The sequence below is a fragment of the Astatotilapia calliptera genome, chromosome 8 (genome assembly GCF_964374335.1).
Source record: "Astatotilapia calliptera chromosome 8, fAstCal68.1, whole genome shotgun sequence".
Lineage (NCBI taxonomy): Eukaryota > Metazoa > Chordata > Actinopteri > Cichliformes > Cichlidae > Astatotilapia > Astatotilapia calliptera.
This window is the reverse complement of record NC_137429.1, coordinates 18,994,008-19,015,229: the sequence shown is the minus strand read 5'-3', so window position 1 is coordinate 19,015,229 and position 21,222 is coordinate 18,994,008. Positions and strand designations below refer to the sequence as shown.

General features: G+C 43.8%; 1 protein-coding gene across 2 annotated transcripts in view; it reads right to left on the bottom strand.

Annotated features, from left to right (window-relative positions):
* Nucleotides 1-13,272, bottom strand: part of rhbdl1 (rhomboid, veinlet-like 1 (Drosophila)) — a 49,283-nt gene extending 36,011 nt beyond the window's left edge. The window contains exons 1-2 of one of the 2 annotated variants that reach the window (XM_026178804.2): nucleotides 12,816-13,272; nucleotides 5,425-5,583 (exon numbers count right to left, since the gene is read on the bottom strand). In XM_026178804.2, the coding sequence (XP_026034589.1) occupies nucleotides 5,425-5,583; nucleotides 12,816-12,854 (198 nt within the window). In that variant the 5' untranslated portion in view covers nucleotides 12,855-13,272. Of the gene's footprint in view, nucleotides 1-5,424; nucleotides 5,584-6,500; nucleotides 6,639-12,815 lie in introns of those variants that run through there. The other variant, XM_026178805.2, reaches the window with a different exon arrangement.
* Between the last annotated feature and the right edge of the window lie 7,950 nt (nucleotides 13,273-21,222).

Sequence of the window (21,222 nt, the reverse complement as noted above, 5' to 3'; positions counted from 1 at the left end):
CGGCTATCCACAGCAGGGGCACTTTAGATTCAATATCTGTATTTCCTAATAGAAAATGAGCACGCATAAGTCACAGCTATGATGATGGTGGAAATCTCTGGTGTAGCTAAAACATATGAGGCGAGCTGGCAGACTCGCCTCATAATGTATGACGAAACGAGACTCTAGAGAGAGTAAGAAGGCAGCAGCTACAACAGAAAACCTTACTGTACGTACAGGTTTCACGTAACAGTAACTTTAGACAAACATGGCAGCTTCATGTGAAGTGTAACAGAACCTCTTCAGGGGACCTGCAGGAAGTACAACCCACCATTAAAGGTACAACATCAGTAATTCATTAGCCAGGCCCTGCTGCTTGTACACTCATTATACATAGACACAGCAGGAGCCACAGTGGAAGAAATTGTGGGTCAATATCTATAAAAGCTAATGAGCTAAACATGCTAGAAGACAAAATCTGTAAATGTAGATGAACAAATAATGAAGAAATGCAAATAGCGGCGACTGTTTCTTCCCTCCTCTTCAAGAAATTGCTCAGGCAAAAATCGGGGGGTAAAAAAAGTGCTAATCCCTTTTGGAAGCTAACAGAGCAGGATGTGGTAACTATCCTAACTGTGGGTAATTATGATACTGGTGGTTGTACAGCGAGGGTGTAAGGGCCTGTTGCAAAGCGATAACCAGAACGATGTCGAGCTGGGCTGCTGGCTCTCCCACAGACGGAGGGTTGCATATTTAGTATGGAAATCAGGCCTGGAAAATGCAATTATACAATACTTGAGGCAGGAAGTGGAAGCGGAGCAAAAGGAGCATGGGGACATTAGAAGGCAGAGATGGGAAACATAAGACGGGGAGATCAGATGCCTGTCTGCGTGAGTTTGATTAACAGATTTTTCTGAGGCCACCAGTGGACAGCGAAAGGTGAGATGTCTTAATATAACTGAATGTACAGTTTAAACAAAGAAAATGGGACTGGCTTCTTTTCCAAATAAGATCACAGCTTATTTAATCTGGCTCAGTGACAGCACCTACCGCCTCTTTCTGCATTGCTACTGTATTCTCTCCCATTCATATTGCCTGAGTGAAAAGTTGTTCCCTGAAGGCACTTAAGCACGGCTGTCACTCTGCCTCACCTTCTCTGACATGCAGGACTGCCAACACTAAAGTGAGCATTAGCAGCCTTTTGATGTGACGACAGGAGAGAGACGGCAACCAGACAATAACACACACACACACATAAACGTCAAAAGTCAAAACTTGAGGAGTGAAAAAGCAAAGTGCACAGGGAGGAAAAAATTAATTCACATGACATCAGTATAGCGCTGTAAGGGAAAATCTCTGAGGTGTGCATCAGTTCCCTGATGGGGCACAGTCTGCTAGGAAATAAGTGATGGAGAGGCAAAGAGCACAAACACATATAAAGGCAGTATTCTCCTTTAGGGATGGCTGATTGGAGCAGACTGACAGCAGTGTGTGCCTCATGGTGGCTGCAGGTTGTACGTGCTGCTCTCAGCTCGAGTCAATCGTTCTTGATGGATTAATTAGCCACACCACATGGTCAATACCATGCAGCTCAATACTAATTAGCAATAACAATTTGGGGGGGAAAAAGCATCTTAAAGGCCATCCAGATGTCTGCATTGCAGCTGCAAAACAATCCATAAATGATTCTGATTATGCCCACTTTCCTTCCTCCTGCGATAAATCAGTTATCGATGCCGAAAGAATCGAAGGCTGTGCCAGTTAACAGTGCTACAGATTCACCATCACCAGGCTAACAGCGTCACTGTTTGCATTTACCATCTAATTTGCGAGTCATCCAAAGGGCCAAAAGCACCCTTCTCCTTTACTCTCTCTCACTCTGTCGTGCTCTCTCGCAGCAGCCTCTAAATCACTGCGGATCTCAGCCTCGCTGATTCTACCCTGACCCAGATACTCAGGTTCTTTCTTACTCAAATCCTTTAAAAAAAAATCAGAGTCCACCTTTTTTCTTTTTTCCCCCCTTTCCCTCTCAGCAGTTTGCGGCCACAACCCTCCTTCATGGCTTAATAGTTGCAGCGCTAAAACTCCAAAAAGAAAAAAAGCCTTTACTCCAGGACACTTAGGCAAAGTGCATTACTTTTAGTTGGGAACCCATCTCCAACACAAAGCTTCAACTGGAGTTCAGCGTGCAGTGGGATGCTGATAGGTAGCATCTGTGTCCCAGGAGAGAGATGCCCCGTGAGCACTGTGACTTGGGAGACCTTGGAAACTTTAAAAATGCTGTAATCGCCTACTTCCAGAATGAAACTTTAACTAGACTTTTTACTCTCAAACGCTCAGTTTAAGACATTTAATATTTATTCAAATTCAAAAGTGTTTCCCCAACATCACCTCCTGAGGGACCGGAGAATATTAGCGCAACATCTGGGCAAAAGGATAAAAATGAAAACAGGAAAAGGCGAAGTCCTAAAAATCCTTCAACCTGAACACAGAGAAACCCCTGCTATAATCTCTGAAGCACACACTTCACCCATGTAATTAACCATGGCTGCCATTTTGTATCTCTTTCGAACATTAGCCAAATTACCACCCGAAGGAGAGCGGTGACACACTTCTTCAGCTACATAGCTGGAACATGATAGCATCAGAGGGCTCAATAGGTGAAATTAAACATAGGATAGGAATACATCAGACTTCCCGGTGAAATCCTTTTTCCCCGAGTTCTTAAACCCATGCTCATCTTTCACACTTTCATCCCCTCCAAACCCCTAATGTATGACCTTTGAAACCTCAGGTGTCTTTTAGCCTTCTGAATTGATCAAATGTCTGCGTTTTACTGTGGAGCTGCTTGAAAATATCTATTGGTTTCCTTGTGCAGAAGTCTGCACTGATTAGCAGTCAGACACAGACCACTAGTCTTTCGTGTATGTACGAGTGTGTGTGTGCAGGCGTGCGTGAGTGTATGCACAGTTCCCCAAGAGAGGCTTTAGCAGAGCGTTACTTATTCACCCCTCTGGCTGAACTGATGGAGTTCTCTGGCTCGGATCGCCCTGCATGAAAGATGACTCGAACGTGAACGACGCGCGAGGCTTGTCTTGTACTAGTGCGAGCGCGCACGGTCTCGCGCAGACACCAGAGAAGCTGTTGCCTAACGGTGTGATTCAAAACACATTTACACCCACTGAGGTCGAGCGAGGCAGTGTGAATTCACGGCTGCAAAACTCACGGAGCGAATGTAGAACAACAAATCAGGAAAAAAAAGAAAAATGTTGAACACAGCCGCTAAGAGACACAACAGAGAGAAATCTCACCAGCTTGTGAGCTGAAAAGGCACAGATTGAGAATACACACACACACACACACACAGACACACAATGCATCTTGCTATGTCCATTTTAATAATGTGCAGGGGTGTTACATTTTCCACAGAGGCCAGACCACAAAATCAATACAGACACCAGACTTCAGGCAGCGGCTATAACACTGTAGCAGCACTGAACCTTCCAAATGACAACACGACTGTCATCTGTTATACACTGTGGAGTATCACTTACAAATCTGCTTCAGATACAGTTATGTGAAAAGAAGCAAGCAAAATAAATAAATAAGCTAAGGGAGAACTGGACTAAATCCAATCTTCAGAGAGCGAAGAAGCCAATGAGGTGAGAGCCACGCAGAGCGAGGAGGGGAAAGAAGGCCCAAGGTATTCGCCCATGATCCGGATGAAAATGTCATATTACGCTCTGCACTCTGTCTGCAGAGCTCACGCGTCACGTGCTGCACGATGAGAGGCCAGATTCGCATCAACATTCAAATATCCTCTAAATTACTCAGCAAAGCTGCACACACAGGGCTCATGTGTATGAATGAGAGTCTGCCTGCAGTGTGTCTGTGTGTGTCTGTGCACATCAGGGAGAGGGGAGGCGGTGAGACAGACAGCAAGGAAGTGGGAGGCTGCATCAATTAATAATAAACTTCTTGAAAATGTTTGCATATATGCAAATTGCACGCATGTGCACAACAGCGTGGGTATTGTTCGCGTTCACATGTGCGAATCAGACGAATCTTTAAAAAACAGACCTGGGGGTCGATATCTGTGTGAGACATGGGCGCTCTCAAATTACCTTAGATTGCTGCCGACTACTACCAATGCGGGCTACTAATCGAATGCAATTTGCATTTGGCTGATGGGCAATTTTAAAAGTGTCTCCCTGATGATGTTGGAGGCGAGGCTGTGTTTTTTTTTTTTTTTTTAACCTCTTTCCTTTGCAGAACATATGTTCACAAGAAAAAGAGAAGGAAATGAGATCCGAGTGCTCAAGGAGACAGGTTCATAATGAAGGGGAGGCAATATTGCATGGACTCAGAAGGGGAGGATTCAGATGAGATGCAACAAGATGAGAAGGATACGGAAAAAAAACAACCCACACTTCAACAATGGTTGCGAAAGAGAGGCTGTTCTGTGGGAGCAGCACCTCTACAGTCTGTAGTGGCACAGACCTCAGAAATGGGACCAGCTCCAAATTGAATGGCCTCATGTGGCCTTTGCTACAAATCATAGGGAGCACAACATGCAAACACAGAAGCATGCATAGAGGCACACACACACAGAAAAAGAGATAAACAGAAAAAGAAAGCAGGAGCGGGGGAAAATGAGCTTAAGGAAGAGAAAACATCCCAGGAATTGCACTGCCTTGAATTAATCACTATGCTTACACCCTACAGCACCAGGAGCCAAAAGCAGGTGCTCATCTGTGGGCTTGGAGAGACTCAGGCTTTCAGATATAAAGCTCTACATGAATTTGTAACTGCAAAAAGAAGAGCAGGGAATGAATTAAAAGGAATGCATGCTTCACATTAAGTCATCTGTGGCTGTGGTTAAGAGATGACTGCACACAGACTGTCCTCACATCAGCTTATAGAACACTTTCTGGCACATAATCACTCATCAGGGAGTCAAACATTAGAAAACGGTTCAAATTAAACCATGAGATGTATCTGGAATATTGGAAAAACAACACTATTCAGCCATATTGCGTTTAATATGTTACTCCTTACAGTATTAGTGTGTTTCAGTATATATGTGTTATAATAAACAGAATCTATTGCTTCGACACGGTGCTCTGCCAGCTCGGTGTGGGTGTTTCCCGCACTTGCTGTTGCCGGCTTGTGAGGTTAAGTGTCTGGATTTACCGACACATTAACTGGAAAGATTGATCCTTCTTTTGGAGGACAACGACCTAAATGGTCGAGTCAATTTTCGCCACTGCAGAGCTCGCCGGCTCTGTCTGAATCAATTCTGTAACCTTTCTGAAATCCAACAAAAAGAGGAAAAAAAAGGTGGGATGTTTGTGTGCGTGTTGTTGTGCGCAGCGGGATACAAAGCAACTCCCAACTCGCATCGCTATTTGCGCCCGTGCACGTGCGCTCGCGGTTTCCACTCACCAACTCGATGAGCTCCTGGTAGCACACCTGCCCGTCTTCATTGCTCTGGACGAGGGCTAACAGCATGTCCAGCTTGGATGGGTCCAGCTGCAGCTCATGGTGCTCCACCAAACTGGTAAAGTTCTCCACTGCAATGAAACCGGTGTTCTCTGGGTCCAGCTGAAAATAAATAAAAAGACAAAAACAAAGCCCTTGGAGTAAAAACCGCAAGGCAGCCGCTACAATGCACTATTATGCATCTTTATTTTTTAATAAGCAGGTGTCAGTCTGCCCTCTGGGAGAACACATCAAGTAATAGACAGCTGGGGTGTACCAGTATTTACAGTCACAACAGAGTCTATTCGGGGCTTGACACCAGATTTCATTAAGCTGATGCTTATATGATGTCTTTAAAAGACACTTTAAACCTCATAAAAGGAGCAAATCCATTGAAACCCAACATGTTAGGCTGTTGAAAGCAGCAACAAGAGAAGGGCGAGTTTGTCGTTCTAGGTTTCCTAAAAACACGAAAAACAAATCAAAACCAAAAAAAAATCCTGACCAACTTTTCAGTCTTTATTCCTGTGTGGGTGCCTCCACACGAGTCTGTTTTTGGCCACATTTGCGACTCACAGTCCGTGTGTTTTTTTTTATAATCGCCACTCACAAAGACCCACAGCCCCGTGGGTTATTACTGCTGATGTCTGTATGCCCGAGCTGCTCCTTGTAATTGATTTAAGCAGGAGAATCTCATAAAATCATCTGAGTGTTTTTGTTTGAAATAGCACCAGGTTAAAAATGGCTTGTAAAGTATAGGGTGTGTGTCTATGCTTGGTTTATGTAATGTGGGGTCTCCCCCCCCCCGCCCCTTTTTTTTCTCCAGCATAACATACTGCACTACTTCATTTTCTTCTCTTTTTAGTGATGGAGCGTTAATTTCTCATGCCCGCTCTCCTTAGTGCATCTGTGTTTGTGAGACTGTGCCCGAGGACAAACCGAAGCAGCACAAAGAGACCGCATGGGAAGAGTCCTTGCTGCTTCTCTTTTGACTGTTTCCTGAATGCTAACAGTGCCTCATTAGGTTCTGGAGAGCATACCGACGGCCTTTTGTCGCCCCAGGAAGGGAGGGGGGGTGAGGTGAGCTTTTCAGATGTTGCGTCAGGATGTAGTCAGTCATGCTGGATCATTGTTGGTCGTATCACAAGTCCATGAGAAGGATCTGATCTAAAAGCTGCCTTAGTCTGGACGTGATCTGCACCGACACTGTGTCGGTCTCTACTGCAGGAAGTTCAAAGCTAAAGGCTTTACTGCTCAACGAAGGAGCAAAGAACATGAATCAGGGAATGCATTGGTGTGAGAGTGTGCATTTCAGATTTTCACTCCCTGGACACTTTTTAGTCATCTGGGAGAGCGTTAGTGAAAGCAGGAAGTTCATAGTAAGTTTTAATGATTTAATTAGGATGAGTGTTTTCTACTGCTACGTGATGTAGTGAAGGGATATTGTTAATACTCTACAACCACTAAATAACTCATCACCAGGAAAAAATAAATCTTATACCCTCAACAAAGTGTTTGTACTCACATAAACTTACTAAATTTACATTTATGTTTGACTGATGACTGTTTACACATCACATATTGACTGTGAATGTGATAGCCAGCACTCCCATGGCAGACTGGAATGAACATATTACCAAATTTGTGGACACAAATGAACCAAAATAGGAACAACACAGCCCCCCTGTTTATTTTTAGGTAATCTCCTTAACTCTGCGTTCCACGGATGTTTGTTAAAACAGAAGAACCGAGCGCAGCAGCACAGTTCTCTTCAGTGTTGATGTGTAGTGTACCGAGATATAGAGGGGGGAGGGGGTGACAGCAAGGAGGCAAGAGGTGAAAAATGGAAGAGGTAGGTGGGTGGTTGGCGGGTTGATGAAATGAAAGAAAATGGAAAATGGCGAGATTAAAGTTGAAGGACGAGAAGGTATGAAACAAGAGGGGGGAGAGCGCCAGAAAGGAGACGGGACTGAAAGTAAAAATGCCTCACTGCCGTCTGTGCACGTCTGGCTAACCCAGCGGTCTGGCAGTGAGTCCTCTACTTCTCTTTCCTATAAGAAGGCTGTGACACACTCCAGTGCTCTGCATCCTTTTGCCACAGAGGAGAGATAGATCAGATTCTAATGTGCTCCCGGCTCAGCCCGGGCTGACAGGGGGAACAGAGAGCCACACTGGGGACGTCTGATTACTGTCAGCCTCCATATGTCAGCACATCACTACCCTACACATACAGCAGAAGTGCACAGACACGCTGTATATGGCTGTGCACATTTACACAAACCACAAGTGTTGACACTGAGCTGTCATACTGCACAGGTACTTCTCCCTCCATGGTATGACCTTATTCAGGAAGAACGTCACATAGGGGAGACTGTCTGCAGAGGATACATGAAGGTGGAGGACTGGTTCTTGTAGCCAATTAGGGTTATCAATTACCAAGATGAGGCACAGTGAGATAAATGAGTGTTGGCAAGAGGGAGGGCCTGATTTTTTTCTTTTTCCCCCCTCCCTTGGACAGGCTGTTGACGTGCATGAACAAGGGAGCGGGGCAGAGAAACAGAGGGAAGAAAGGGTTTGGAAGAAGGAGGGAAAAGCACTGAGAGGGAAGCAGTTATTGAAGCGATCCAACACTGGTGAGGGCGACACTGGTGAGGGCGACACTTTGACAAGCTGCATGCGTTGCCATGGTTACGTGGTTTGCCTGCGTGTCATCCCTTTCTTGCATTTACCCCTACAAACATATTGGCATTCGAGAGGCAAAGGAAAGACACAACAGGGAGGGGGCGAGAGAGAAAAAGGCTGTAAAAAAGGGAAAAGACGGCAGGAAGTGAAAATAAAAATGAAGATGGATAAGAAAGAGACCAACGAGATAAGAATGAGGCGGTGCTACGATGAACTCTGGGTGTAGATGTAAAGGGAGGCGGAGCGGGAAATTATGATGGTGTCGAGGCAGACGGATCAACCGAATCGAGCTGCCTCAAGAGCAAGTGTGAGGAGGTGGACAAGACACAGGATGAAAATGTATACATGCGGAGGGTAGAGAGGAGAAGAGTGCTGACTGCAGGGAAATGATCTCAGTGTTAACCCCTGGGACCTCCGTTACCTTCAGCACAGCGACTGACTGACCCCAGCCAAAGACTGATTTATCTGTCTGTTCCACAGGAACTCGAGGGCAAACCCTCGAGAACAGGGACAAACCACAAACCCCCAGCTGTGACACGGATACAGACGGCAGTGCTGAAACATGGTTCGGCCATAACATTAAAACCACTGACAGATGACATGAATTAACATTGATCATTTTGTTGTGAAAACCTCGAGACCTGGCATTCACGTGGACGTTACTTTGTCACGTTCAGAGCCTGATTCATGGATGCTCATCTTCACAACCCAGAGGATCTTCTATTAACGTCCCAGTGTCAGACACTGAAGGACACCCTCCAGAGGGTCTGCATCCAGAGCTGTTTAGGGGTTACAAGAGGGACGAATACAATAGGGCAGCCGGTTTAAATGCTGTGTAAAACTGGTGTATAATCTTACATGCGGAACTGACACTGACAGTTGCTCTGTAGCACTAATGGAGCTGTAGCTAACACTGCAGTGACATTATCAAGGGCAGAAAGCAGAGATGATTAAACTGTCTACAGCTTGTATCCATCCACTTTAATCTTTACTGCTTTTTGGGCTCTTTGATCTAAAGAAAATTATTCAACAACAATACTGATGACTGATTGATTAAAGTACACAAAAGCTCTTAATTTTGGACTGTGGATCTGACAATGAAAAGCACAACAAGGATTCTATTTCCTGATGAATACCGCTTTTAGTTTTCAAAATGTGTTCAGTAGTATAAACTTTAAGAGAAAACAACCCCTTGCTCCCCTGGTCTGTGACCTAAGAAGACACTTTCCTGATGAGTTTGTTGTCTCAAGTTTTACAAAATACTGCATGATCTTCATTTTATAAATTATTGTCAAAAAGCAGGATAAAGAAAAACACTTTCAAGAGTGGATTTACAAGTCTCTATCGAGCAGATTTGAACAAATTAGTTTCTAAGTCTAATTAGCCCCACACTAGTCATATTTGTAGTTTCATAATGTGACTTAAGTAACCAGTGTCTTTATGGACGTGTCCATCTTTTACATACAGGCTATGCACAGTAGCTACAAGTACTAAATGAATGGTTGCTTGATAAATAGCATTTAGTCATTGGAAGGATAGTGGTTTCAGTAACGCCTAACTAACAGGAACGTAGCAGCACTGCTGGCGTGGCTCCCTGGTGCACACTCAGTGACACAATGCTAACCCTGTGGCACGGAGCCAAAAAAAAGACAGTCCACTTTGGTGTCTGTGAACAAGAGCACCAAGCTTGAACGCTGCTGTGGCATTTACAGGGCAAAGCGTATTTGCATGACATCAGATTAAAAAAACAACAAAACCCTCTGAATTGTCTCTGCTGCCCTCGGGATGCACTGGTGTTCACCAACAACTGGGCCACCGACTCCGTAATTATCACAATGCTTGTTCTGCTGTGCTATTAATATCAGCGTGTTGTTAAACTTTACCGCTCTAGTGCTGCGACGTCACAGGCCTAAGATCTAAATCGCGCCCAAACGGTCATCGGACTCCACTTTCTCATGTTAAGACAATGCAAACACAGGGAATTTCAATTTCAAATACAGCTGAATACAAAGAAGAAGAAAAAAAGAGTGGTGGACAGAAATGTGTCAGAAAAGCATTCAGAACCCCAAGGCCTTATGGGTGACATCTAAATACGATTAGACCTGAATGCTTTCGCGGCTGAATGCTGCCAACCATCAAGTTACCTTATCAGGGACACTAGAATAGAAAGGCCACCGTAAGCATGCGTTTATGTGTGAGGCTGCATAGGCCAAAAATAGCCCACGCTCAGCACTACAACCTCCTGCAGACAAAGACTAATAAACTCATGTTTCTACGGTTTCGCTCGCCTTCTTCTCCCCCTGCAGCATTTTCACGTGGTTCAGTCTGACAGACCCGCAACAACCCCTCTCTTCAGACCTGCAGTCCTCACATATGCATAAGACGTCAAGTCTCCACCTATAGTGGTTTCGGAAGACTTCACTGAAACTCCCAAATGCTTAAACTCTACAACAACTAAAAGATGCTCGATCTGAGGATCTATCAGGCCAAGTTTGCCTCAGTTTTCCAGCAGCAGTGAAATGAATGATGCATAATTACAACATTCCTGGTTTGGACCTATCCCTCCAACATATACCTTTTATTTGCCCGTTGACTTGATTGTCTGATAAATGCATCACTCTAAAACGAAGGGAAATAGCATTCAAATTATATCCAAATCTATTTTTCTTTAAAAGTAAAAGACGGCAGATTCGGCATGTTAGACAGCGGAAAAACTAAGAGGCGACAGTGACTGCATGATCATCTCCCTTTACATCCGACTACAGTTAAAATACCCTTGAGAGAAGCACTTGATCTCCAGGTGCACTTGTAGATTTGCTTAGAAGCTGGCAGGATATTGCTGTTGTTGTGGAAAGCCTCCAGTGAATGTGACAAGAGAAATCTGGAGGGCAGAGCTGCATCAACATGAGGCATGTTCAGCAAAACATTTTCCTGGATAAAGATGAGGGAGGAAAGTGCTCGATGTTTAGGCAGGCAGAAGGCTTTGTAAAAAAACAAAAAAAACCAAGCTTTCCTGCTCTCCGTCCAAATGCTGTTGGCAGATTTCACCTCATTTTAGTTTAATTAGAGAGACCTTTTCCAAATCAAAGGCCGCCGCATGGAGTCCCAAAGGTGGAGAAAGCCTGTCGTCAGCCAGTGTGAATGATTTTGGTCTAGACTTGAGCTTAACAGAACTGCTCAGCTGTGGCCTTGCAAACTGACTGTATGCAAATACTGGTCCAAGCAAAAACAAAAAACAAAAAACCCCCAAATCAATAAAACAACTAGTAATTTACAGTGTGGAAATATTGGCTTTGTCCCCCGGCTAAAGACCTGTTACACTGAAAATGGATATTGACAGAGATTAGTCAGCCTCACACTGCAAAGTATCTGTGAAGGAATATGAACTGTGGCTAAATCACTAATGTATTTAATCTTAAATCGCGTATACAGCGCATGACTCACCGGTGCCACCACACTGCATCTTTTCAAATAACCCACACGGGCTTTTTCCAATTACTTTAAAAACCACACGCATTCATAAAAAACGCAATCACAAACGCACACGCATCCTAAGTACAAAGTCTAGATGTGTGTGTCTGCGAGGCAGTTTACTGTGTAAGCACTTTAATGTGAACATGTTTGCAGTCCCTTGAGTCAATATGTTGCAGATGAGCCACTCGTGACCCGCCTAGACTCTGCAGCACACAATCAATTTCTTCCTTCTTGGACATAATGACTGTCCATACACCCTGACAATCAGTGAACGCCCCCAGTGGGCCGGGTTCTCATTAAAAACAGAAGACATGCTAGTTAAAAAACAGACATCAAAATCCAGTTGAACGTCTGCCTTCAAGCAGCCCAACCCAAGCGTGCACACGATTTTTTTGGTTTAAACCATTTTGGTTTTGGTAAATTTGGAGATGGCAGACCAAAGATAAATATGACTGAAGAGTAAATATGGCAGCTTGGCTTGAAGACAGATGTCAAGAGGCACATTTTTCACTAGCCTAAATATAGTCACAAACCCTGTGTTTCAACTTGGCAAGAACCTCCAACATGGCTGGGGACAAAAAAAAAAGAAAGATGGAAAAGTTTAAAAACAGACACTGTTATTTGGCCTTAAAGGGGAAAAAATGACATATATATTTATATAAAACCAGGGCTTCAGGGAAACTGTCTCACTGTCTCAGAAATAAAATGTTAAATAATCCTGCAAACTCAAAACCCTCGGGTGTTAATATCGGGTGTGTGGCAAGTGCAGCAACTCAACCTAAACTGCAGGAAAAACAAACACAACCATAGACATGCAGAAGGATTGCTGCAGCATTTACAGTTGACCAAAAGACTAAAAACCATCCTTCATTTAGAGAACACAGCGATCTGTCTATCCAAGCATCCATGCATTCAGTATATTCAGTATCCATCCATCAGCACACACATCTCCTTCAGAATTCCTTCTATAGACCGTGACACGATGGTCTGCCTCCTGCTGTGGCTCAAGATCTGACCTCACATTCTTGTGGCCAACATCGCTCCGAGATGCTTTCATTTGTGCCCGTGCACGCACAGTCCCTGCTATCAATCCCAACATCAGTTCTCAGCACAGCCTCCATGTCTCAGTCCCTGGGTAGACGGCGAGGTGGCCGGGATCCTGTAACCATAGAAACCTCTGCCGCTGCTTCCTTGCTTACCTGCTCTTGTATGAGCTGAAACAGGGAGCTTCTATCCATATACTGGCCAGGGAGGTGAGAGGAGCCGCCGAGGACAAGGGCATAGGGAGGAGCGAGAGAGAGGAGGGTGGTCTGGTTGGAAAAGATGGGAGAAGGTGGAGGGGGGAGATACGGTTAGGTAGCCGCTGGTGCCTAAATAGTAGCGTCAGGCCGTTTCGTTACTGCCGTGTTTCCCCCCCCCCTTTTCCTGTTAATGGTCCCTGGGTTTTCTTGCTAGTGGCGTCGCCGGGGTGATAAACGGGGGTGCTGAGTGCTCGTCGGGTAGTGCAAATGGACTGTGACTCTGCTCCGTGTCAGTACAGCGTGGCGCGGTGGTAAACCCAGCTTCAGCAGACGACAGGCAGGCACGCAAGGCAAGGCAGATCCAGCAGCTCTCATTCACTCTCCTCCTCCTTCTTGCTCTCCTCTATCCCATTGCACTGACTGCTACCTCTCTCTCCTGCTCTCCCTCTCTCTCTCATCCCTCTCCTCTCTCTCTCTCTCTCTCTCTCTCTCTCTCTCACACACACACACACACACACACACACACACACACACTGCACCGCCTGCATACCAATGAGGCAGAGGAGGGAGGCGGCCTCTCGCTTCCAATTGCAGGAGGGGAAGGAGTGGCCAGGGGCTGCGGCTCCTCTCCTCACTACAAGTAAGGCGTCTCGGGGAAGGAGGAGAGGATGGGTTCCACTGCGGCTTTGCGCTTACTACTGCTACAGACACCCCCACCCACACACATGCACACACACAGACACATGTCTGGTCTGTTACATTCATACATACACAAAACCACACAGTGTAAACAAGACAAAAGCTACTAATACACAGACATATGGTAAAATACTATCCATGTTGTGTCTGTCAATTTCAGCCACACACGAGATGTGTTGCATAAAGGATCACAAGGAAAAAGAACTACTGATACCACTGATCAAACCTTAGCTGTTCTACAGCCCTTTACGTTCTAATTATAATCTCTGACACATTAGCTCGTTGTAAGGACTGCTCTAATGATCAAACGGACTCCCACCTCCAACGCACACAAACATGAAATTGAATCAGACAGCTTGGCTGGCTCACTGATCGTCCACTGAGCTCAGACGAATACCACAACAACAATAACACCGACCCAGAACCCATAACTGTTCATTAAGTAATATCAGAACAATGGTTCAATCTACAACACCTGACAGGTAATAAAGAGACTGGTTGCGGGGAGGAGAACATAAAAATAGCTGAAGTTGTTAGCGCTCAGGTGGGCGTCAGTCCTTTCTTGAGATTGTTTAAAAGGTGTTTTCTTCCTGCACAAATCCACAGTGACCCCTCCTCCTCAGGACAATGGTGATAATGGCAGTGTAATGTAAATCTTAGTTTTATTTTATTTTTTTAAACCCTCTCCAGTGGAGCACAGTGTCAAGGCTGTGACTCAGGGACCGCTTCAGCTAACAGATAATGGGTGAGGCGGCGATGTTTAATGTCTTCTGTGTAACTCACAGTCCCTCTGCTTGCTGAAACGATTGCAGTGATTGCACCACATGTTTGGACCTTTCTCTTCATATAGATGCAAAGTGGTTTATAAGTTCTCTTCAATGTGAGAAAGGAATAAATAAAATATATATATACCTCATTACAAGGACAGTATTGTCTTGTGCTTTATTGGGTCAGATGGAGCCTGCGAGCTATACAAAGCCATAAGTAACTGCCGTATTTATTCTAATGGTTTTGGCCTGGGCCACAGTGAATATGGCATAGCTCCCAGACCTTCCCTTTGTCACCTCCCATTATGCCAGTCTGACACTCCTGTTTGAACAAAACCTTAATAATTACCCTCCAAGTCTTTGGAGATGACAGGATTCCATTTTTTTCCTCCCTGCGTGGAAAGACTGAAGTCACGCCATGACGTTCTTTGTTCGACTACTAATCAATGTTAAGAATTAATTTGTCTCCAATACTCGGTAGTTGTGAGCCTGAATACGACCGAGCTAATTACGAGGTCACTGCTGGAGGATCTGCAAACTGCAATGAGCGAGACAGATTGAAAAAGCTGCCAAAGTGAACCTGGATTCAACTGTTGCCTTGGTAACCTCAAAGGACTTCCATCAAACAATGATAGACAAGTAAAAAAATACATATCCGGTGCGGTAAGAAAAACAGCAGAGAACCCTCCTAAGAGAAACGCCCAGACTTTGGAAAACTGAACACAAAAGATGAATTTAATGTAGTCTTCATGAGATTTCTTAGCATAGAAATCCAAAATTAAACACATACCGCTCTATTGAGCCACACTACGTCAAGTCAAATGCCCTCTATGGAACAAAATGGCACTTGATGCAAGTAAACAGCATTTTCAGCGGTGTAAATAACATGCCAACAAAGCTCACGGCCCCACCAAAGGTCAAACAAGCATCATTGTTGCCATTAAACCGAAACCAAGTGACATTAGTCGACCCAAAGAAAGTCCAGTCTTCGGCTGCCTGAAGCATCGCCAACTGAACGAGCCCGACTAAACCCTTCACCTCTGGTGGATGGATGCAGACGGCAGGATGAGCCCAGGCAGACCTGCTCCTCTTTAACAAGCCCTGAGAGCTGCAGACAAAACACTGGTGTAGCCTCTGCGTGAGAATGGGGAGAGAATAACAAGGCCGTTCAGGGAGTGCAGAAATGCACGTTAATTAGACCACCAGTCTACACTCTTCCTCACCAGCTTAACAACCTGCAGGTCCATAAGGCAGGTGTTTGTGAGAATAGCTGTCCTTCACTGAAAGTGCGGTAAGATGAAGCTATAAATGAATGCCTTAAAAGGTCTGAATTCAGTGTGCTTAATTGTACACAGCCTGCACTAGCATTATTAGCACGAGAGTTGGATATGTCTGTTTACAAAGCAGAGACTCCAAACTATGGATTCATTTTAAACAGGGTGGGGGAAAAAATCATTGTTTATCTTAAACAATCTTTAAAAGACTTTTGTTAATTCTTTTGTTCCAATCTTTATTAAATCTAATTGATATTCAGACCTGCTGCTCAGTCTGGACTGAAAATAAGGCTCTGTTAACGATGCAGTTTTGATTGTTGCAGCAATGTGAGGTTCTACACAGATTTTATATATATTTTTTAAAGCACTTGGCTTTAATAAAACAGCATCTGGGAAGAGGCAGCTGTCACATGTCTGCTGTGGAGTAAATTCTTTTACAACACAACCGAGCAAGGTTTGATTGGCTAAATCTAGAGTTTTCATAACTGAAGACGAAGTTATTGGAGATCAGATCCTTAGGTTTAAATTTAACTTCATATGTAAGGAATCTACAACCAGTTTGAAAGTTACACTTCACCCTGTAAACACACTGTGTTAAAAGCTGGAGTACACGCAGTCATGATGTTTTTGTATTTGTTTCATTACTCTAAGGAGCCACTATTTCACAAAATAACACTTAAACCCCCCAAAACAAACAACTTGCCATCTCAGTGTTTGAAAGACGTCCGTTAAACAAAAGAGGCAGAAAAATCCGTTTTGCCTTTTGTTTTGTTCCCTTTGTGGAGATGTTTGTTATGATGTGTCATGTGTCATGCCTAGTATACCATTTCACACAAAACGCTTAAACACTCCAGTCAATCAAAAGCCCCGTGAATGCCCCGATATTGCATACTGCTTCAAGATGATACACTATACCTCTTGAGCCTTTGTTTACCTCGCTGTACCTCATATTCAGTAAAGTAAAACATCTCAGCCAGACTCATCGATTCCTGGCCCCGTCTATGAAGAGTATAAACCGCGCTGCAGAAAGCAATAACAAGAAATTACCTCGTGAAATCTTATTTGTCTGGTTTGTTGAAAGGGGAGTAGTGGGAAGGAGACACATCGACACCTGAGGATGTTTCTGTGTGGACGCTCAGCTGGAGCGCTGTCTGGTGCGCGCTGGGAAACATTGCTGGAAAACAACCAGGGGGAAGAGAAAGTTTGTGAATTCACTGAGAGAAAAGAGACAATAAACTCAGGGAGAGTGGCTGGTCTGAAAGTTGTTTTGGAGTGCAAATATAATCCAGTCTGCACAATATAATGAACGCTCAGCATGCTGCCAATGTGCTTGATCTCAGCATTTAAGTGTTGCTCTATTGTTTTCTAATCTAATCTTCTGTAAATTAAGGACACGGCTTGTTCCAGGAGGGGGTTTTCTAATAACCCGTTAGCCTCCGCTAATCACAAGGATTAAAATAGATGAGGGGCTTCACACTCAAGCCACTGAATATCAAGCAGCAGGTATTGTGCAATAGAGGGAATCACCCACATGATAAAAAAAATAAAGAAAATGGCAGAAAAATGAATCAGGTCACTGAATGACACAGTTTTAATCCAAACTGCTCTACTTAGAAGATTTCTTGGGGACATAAAACAGAAGAGGAGGGGAAGAGGAAGGAGAGAGTCAGAGGAAGGAGGCAGAAATTGGAGGGAAATGAGGAGGGGGGAAGGAAGGGGAAAATTACTAAAAAGAGGACTGTATTATATATTCTATGATCTCTGCCAACTCTAAGCTTCACAATATTCTCTTTCTCTCTCTCCCACACACACACACGAAAACATGAAGTGCAGATTAGACCCAAATTTTGTTTTCAGTGCTACAAATGTGGTGTAAAAATCAGATTTTCCGAGGATCTTCTCATTGATAGGATTGGGAGTCATGGAGAGACCTCTGCTGTTTAAGGCTGCAGTTGCATCATCTGAATCCAAGCTTGTCCTCCACGTGCTTTCATGTGTTTTACACATGAAGTACAGCGATTAAAGTTTTAGGCCCTACAGATGTAAATATTTCTATTCAATGTGCTGCACCGCTCTGACCATCAGTCATAAAGAGCCGTCTTCAGCGAACAAGAAGAAGAGGGGGGTCATAAAGATGCCCCACAAAGCCGTATCCTCCGTAACCGTAACCACCAGTGATCAGACTAAATACTGATTATTATTGGTGGTATAAAACAAAACATCTGGGCAGAACTGCAAATGAACAAAACAACCCAAGTGTCTCTACTGCCTGCATTTATTTTTTCTTTTTCAACCATTTACTTTCATCATCATCATCTGACACAAGCAGAAATTTCTGACACGGTTTTTGTAATTTGAATTCCCCTCAAGTCAGTGATTATGTTGATAGATGCCAAATAACACAATTTCTAACCTGTGTTTAAAATGCTGCTGCCCTCTGTTGGTAAAACTCAGCACCGCAAGACACCAGAACTGCACTATGTGCAAAAGTATTCTCCCAGATTTTTTGAAAAACAGTTTGCAAAATATTTTGGTAGCACGGGAAAAGCGAAAAACAATCAATCAAATTTTAGTTTTTATAGGAGATGTTGAAATAAAACCATGAAACTAATGGGGGAAAGACCAAAACGCAAAAACAAAAACAACCCCAGACGAACCAAAGAAAGGTTCAATTAAAATGAAGCTGGCACACATTACACAGCTCAGAGTTAGTGTCTGACTGCTGCTGCAGCTTGTTTTGCTCATGTTCTCTACCTACTGTAAGTCCCAGTGTATTAAAGGGGCAAAGGCTAAAGTCAGGATTAGAGCTAAATTCAGCATTCTTTACGAGTGCCAGTGTCAATCAGATGTGACAGCATATAACCAAAATATCACTATAAGTGTTTGATTACAAACTAAATGCTGCTCTGGTTTAGTTTTATTGCTACTGAGAAAGAGAGAGAGAGACACTGCAGACGAATTACATTTTTAATAACAGTTATCACTTTGGCTCTTCCCCAGTTAAGAATCATTTCCTGTTATATTGTAAGTTCTTTGAATGTTTTGTTGCAAATTAGCAACTGCTCAAAATTCTTGTTTCAGATTTCCACAAATGGGAAAAGCCAGAAAAAGCACATTTTTGCCATTTTTAAGGGGAAAAAAGTTCTGTTAGTCGAGCTCTGGGTGACATAAAAACAAACCCGACTGTAAAACATTCACAGCCAGAAATTAGATTTTTAAATGCAAGTTGCCAATGCTGCATTTGTATATTTGACAAAGTCTGTGTACACTCGTGGGCCACTTTATTAAGTACACCTTGCTAGTACCTGATTGTACCTATAGAACTGCTTTAATTCTTCATGGTGTAGTTTGAACAAGGTGCTGTGATGTTTAAATGATGCTCAGCTTGTTGTAAGGGGCACGAAAATATCCCCCACACCATTACAGCACCACCAGCCTGAACTGTTGATACAACTGCAAATTTGCAAAGTGCCCAAACGACCCATTCACTGCAGATAAAGACTTAAACTTATTATTGGAACTATTTCTTTCAGGTAACATGGGACAGGATTTTGCCTGTGCCATCTCACCTTAATACGATAACTTTAGTTTACTGAAAGAACTCCAGATGGCTGCTTGACATCATGACTCAGCACTTCAGTTAAAAAACCCCAAAACAATCTTTCAACTGTCAGCTGACAATCCCTCACCAAAGCTTCTGCTGGTGTGACTGACAGCTCGCAGGTGCTCTGACACACTGTGTCCAGTGAGCAGCCTGTTATACGAGAGGTGGTTTGACAGCTGACATTGTGGAAATAGTTAACTACTCTACATACCAAAATGACAGAGGGCGTTTTTGAAGAGACGCTCACAAAGAACCTCTTGGTGCGATGCGAACTGACGGCCTCTGTTGATTCGGATGCGCAGCAGTCAGCGCAGCACTTGGCCGTTGACACCTGCTCCGACATCGAAGCGATGACACAGCTGTCAAAACCAGAACACACACTTAGACTTCGACGGAGAGCACACACACCCAGCTGGCCTGAAGACAACAATATTAAAACCACTGCAGTGTCAAAAAGCTGTTCTCACTTTCTCAGCAAGGCCTAGCGTCACCGTGGTAAAGGTCTAATCTCACAGAAAGCTGTGACAGCGTAAATGACAGTTGAACTAAACAATGTCCACCTCAGATCCATAACTGGCATTTTGAGCCTGAACAGGGATAAAATGATGATATACAGTCCAGACAGTAACAATTTGGGCAGTTGCACATTTTTGTCACTCTTCGGGCCCTCTACTGCATCACAATTCAAATCAACCTGAGAGATTTGACTCTCAGCACAAACTGAAGGACAGACAAGTTGTCATACAGACAGTGCCAAAGGTTTCTAAAGTAGTGAGACACATCATAAACAGCATAAACAGAATCATCTTATGCATGCACCAAGCTGACACACGCTAGAGGTGGTCATATATTGATTGGAGATTTGTGGGTGTATCCCTGGCTCCTCCAGCCTGAATGCCAAAAGTATCCTTGGGCAAGATACTGAACCCTGATCTGCTCTCCGATGTGTTCATCAGAGTGTGAATGCTGGATAGAAAGCACTTAGGTGTGGAAAACAGTGTGTGTGAATGGGTGCATGCATAAAGAGCTCAGGTAGAGTAGAAAAGAACTCTATAAGTCCATTTCCCTTAAGTGAGCAAAAACAAACTACTTTCGGCTGCTCCACAGAAGGTCGATCTGCATGTTTGATTTGGCAGATTTTTGCTCCGGATAGACTTCCTGATGTAACCAGATTAAGCAAAAATGACCAAATATTTCACAATTTCATCCTAAAAACCTCTTTGGTTGCTTTGGCTGTGAGTGGGGGAGTTTAGATTAATCTAAGAATTCATCTTGTTGCTTCCATCAGCTGTGAAATCGCAGGCAGATGCCACTGGGCCACTTCTATTGTCAGCTTTATTAACCCAACCCAGGAAAGAAGCACCACCATGTTTGACAGAACAGCTTCATATGAACTCTTCTCATTTCTTTGTGGATGTTTGTGATTTACGCTCAGTTTTTTTTGCTTCTAAGGCTTACCAGGGGCTTACATTTTATAGATCCACAGAGGATCTGATAATCAGTACAGCAGTTGTGATCCACAGCAGCGTGAACCAACACAGAAATGACACACAGCGAACCAAACGCACATTTGTCAGCCAAGTGTCCGATTACTTCTGGAGACTTGCCATATTGCCACTATGTGCTGAAACATGGCACAAATGGTTCTTTCAAATAAAACCAGCCAGACTAAAGCCCAGACTTGGCAGTTTGAAAGATTTAACTGGTGAACTTTTAAAGAAGCTGAAGCACAAAGCCTGCAGAAGAACAAAAATGTGCTGCTGGGTGCTGCTGGTTAAATGGCTGGCCTGCATTCAAGTCTATCATAAAGCAATGCAAAACAGCAGATTTTAAGTAAAGTGGATTTATTGGAAGGTGCAAGTGTTAAAAGATTAACACGCTTCATTTCGTATCAGCCTCGATTTGCCCTTTTCTAGCATGGATAAATTATACAGTGTACAAGGATCTGTGTTTAATATTTAGGTTATTCTGGAAGCAATGTTACACTAGCTCACATGCAGATCATGGTACAGACCATCAAT